General features: G+C 39.5%; 1 protein-coding gene across 1 annotated transcript in view; it reads right to left on the minus strand.

The window, feature by feature from the left end:
• Nucleotides 1–3231, minus strand: part of CACNB4 (calcium channel, voltage-dependent, beta 4 subunit) — a 143137-nt gene that overhangs the window by 24617 nt on the left and 115289 nt on the right. The window contains exon 11 of the mRNA XM_010839996.1: nt 1917–2012. Coding sequence (XP_010838298.1) covers nt 1917–2012 — 96 coding nt within the window. The remainder of the gene's footprint in view (nt 1–1916; nt 2013–3231) is intronic.

Below are 3231 nucleotides of genomic sequence, written 5' to 3' on the forward strand. Positions count from 1 at the left end.
TGCAAAGAGTCGGGCATGACTGAGTGACTGAACTAAACTGAACTGAACTGTCTGCAGTGGCTTTATAGCCCAAGAAGATAAAATCTGCCACTGTTTTCATTTTTTTCTCTTCTATTTGCCATGAAGTGATGGGACCAGATGCCATGATCTTAGTTTTTTGAATGTTGATGTTTAAGCCAGGTTCTTCACTCTCATAGGCATTTTCCCTAATAAATCTGTACTTTGAATTCACTTAAGTGTCTGCTTCTCAGAAAACCCAACTGATATAACTACCCCTAGAAAACTGTTCTAAAAATTTAAAACAATAGCATAGTTCCTGTCTTTTGGTAGCTGCTCAGTTCAAGGTTAGCTTCCTCCAAGTGGGATGCATTACAGGGTCAGGGACTGAGTAACACACTTCTATATCTGCTCAGTACTTTAAGCATGGATTCCATGTGTAAGTGAACTTCAGTAGTCAGCAATGTGGAGTTAGACTTCTTAATATAGCATTCCAGACTCTGACCTATCAAGATTATCTGCAGGCAGGTAACCATGTTTGGGTGTGTGAACAGGTGGCTTGGATTGTGAGGGAAGGAAATTGGCTTGGGTGCTAGGAAGACCTAAATCTAATCTTAATTTGCTGTGTACCTTAGGGAAATCACTTAACCTCTCTGTCTTCAGTTGACTCAACTATATAATGGGGATAGTACTGCTTAGTTTACTAACTGTGAGGGTTAGAGGTAATCTAGGTAAGGCATCTAGCACAGTGTCTGGCCCATTAGACTCTTGTCTAATGTGTTGCCTGTATATCCTGATTCTTACCCTGTAGTCTTAGTGCCTACATCATTTCATTCATTCAATATTTATTGTAGGTCTACTATGATAGGAACTTGAGACATAACAGTGAAACTGACAGGCACAGATCCTCACAGAGTCTGACAGGTTGGCACATCATAGTACAAAGTACATCCAGTAATTATAACAGAAACATTTAGATGCTGCTTATTATGTGCTAGGTAGTGTTCTAAGAGCTGTACTATACATTCACTCACTGAACCTTTATATCAATCCAACCATATATCTGCTCAAGATGAGATAACTAGGGATGTGATAGATTTGAACCCAGGCAGTCAGCTTCAGAGTCTATATTTTTAACAGCTACATTGTGGCTTCTCTCAACATCTGAATTAGATTTTATGGCTCCACAGAGCAGGAATGATCCTTATACAAGTATATAACAAAACCCAGTGAATTCAATTAGTAGACAAACAGTTATTTCCTTAGAGAAACAGTTATTTCCTTTACAGAAATAGTAAGTCAGCCGAGCAGGTGTAGACACTCCTGACCCACATGACAGTTACCATCCCCCAACCTCCCACTTCCTCACTATTTGCTCAGCTTTGAACTCAGCAGCTGTTCTCTGGCAGTGGCCTTAGAAGAAAAATTGTTATAATACCGTTTTTCACCTTACTTAGCCTTGACCTTTTCATCTGCAGTAACCACAGGGCTCTTCTGGTTCTAATAAATTCTCAATTTTCAGTGTCATAATCTTTTATGCCTATCAGAACTTTCTGGCAGAAAAGTTAAAGTCAAATCGGTGTGTTTTATTTGTTGTTTTCTTTTCATAAAAGCATCCACATGACTGCATTAAGTAGTTTGCTGAGTGTCTGCAAGGCAGTCAAGGTGGCAGTAAGGACATTGGACCCCAGACACGAAGTTCATTTCTTATTATGTGGCAGACAATAACCAAGCTTTGGATGCCTGGGTAGCCAAAGTGACAGCAGCAGTTTGTCCCAAGAAATCCTTTAGGTTTATGACAACATACCATTCTCATGACCATTCTAGAATAAAAATGACAATGCTAATATGATAAAAACCCACTAGCCTCTTCTAACTAGTCAAGAATGATTAAGACAAAAAAAAATGATTGTACTTACAGGGGGGCACTGTGCAAGTTTATCAGCTGCTACCAGTTGAACATTTAAGTGTTTACTTTGAGACTTTCCTCTCGATTTAATCAACCGCTGTAAAACCTGATAGAAGAAGACATGAATCTGAGATACTGTCAGTGAGTTGAAAGAAAACCAAATAAATCAAGACTTTTTTTTCAGAGTCTGTTTAACCCTGAGTATTTAATAGGGAGGGAACACAAAATGACAAGTTTTGTATACATATAAACTCTCTAGTGACATCATTCAGTTACATTGGCTTTCAGTTATAGTGGATTTGATATGTCCATCCTATTCTTGCTACATGTGAGGTCTTGGTGGGTTCTTAAGTCCCCTTCCTAGATTTTATCCAGAGATTTCAAAAAGAGCCCTGCAAAAGTGGAGGCACTGATCTGTACCAGATCATTTATGTCCAAATTCAGTTGAGTAGCATTTTGGTTCACTATCTTGATGTCTGATCAATATCAGAGTCACTTATATATTTGACTCTTTATGTCATTGATAATTATTAAGGCATTCCAGTCTGATCTGACATTAATAGGACAATTTCATCTTCAAAATCTAGGCAAAACATTTGCACTGGTATATTGCTACCTATAAACCAGTGATATACCTATGTCTTTTGGGGCACTGCTGTAACAGCATTTTTCTATATACTCCTCTTTCCCTTAATTATTTTTTAGCTGAAATAGGATGCTTCCTTGCAAATAGTACTAATCTATGAGGCTCTATGATACCACAGCACACATATCCACGAGGGGACCCGTTCCTGCACTTATGGACTCACTGGCGATTGGGGCCAGAGGGTTGAACTCTGTTCCGCTGCAGTGAAGGGTGCTTGACTCCCCTTCAGTTCTGGGTCAGCGACTCTAAGTGGTCAAAGCCATTTCACTCCATTCTAATGATTGCCCAAAGGTCCTGGCTTGGTCAGGACTCCAAGCTCACCCTGCACAGAACCAGTGCCTGGAGAGATGGAAGGCTGAGGAGGTCAGGAGGGTTGGGAAGGGTACATGCTTCCCCTGGGAGAGGAGACTACTGGTCCAGTTTGAAGTCGAATACGCATTTAAGCAAGAAAATGAACTCTTGGAGCCACTGCAAAGAAACTGATTGTTAAGGTAGTACCTCCCAAGGGTATCTATTTCATATTCACTTCTTAAAATTAAAAAACATCCAAGTCAAAAGGGACCAATTTAAAAATAAATAAATAAATGGATATATAAAAGTTTGTAAGGGAAAAAAGGGACCGATTTGAGGCTGTCTCACTTTTATTTTTATCTCCCCCATTGGCATAAAGATACATGGC

The sequence above is a fragment of the Bison bison genome, unplaced genomic scaffold (assembly GCF_000754665.1).
Source record: "Bison bison bison isolate TAMUID 2011002044 unplaced genomic scaffold, Bison_UMD1.0 scf7180017864139, whole genome shotgun sequence".
NCBI classification, from domain to species: domain Eukaryota; kingdom Metazoa; phylum Chordata; class Mammalia; order Artiodactyla; family Bovidae; genus Bison; species Bison bison.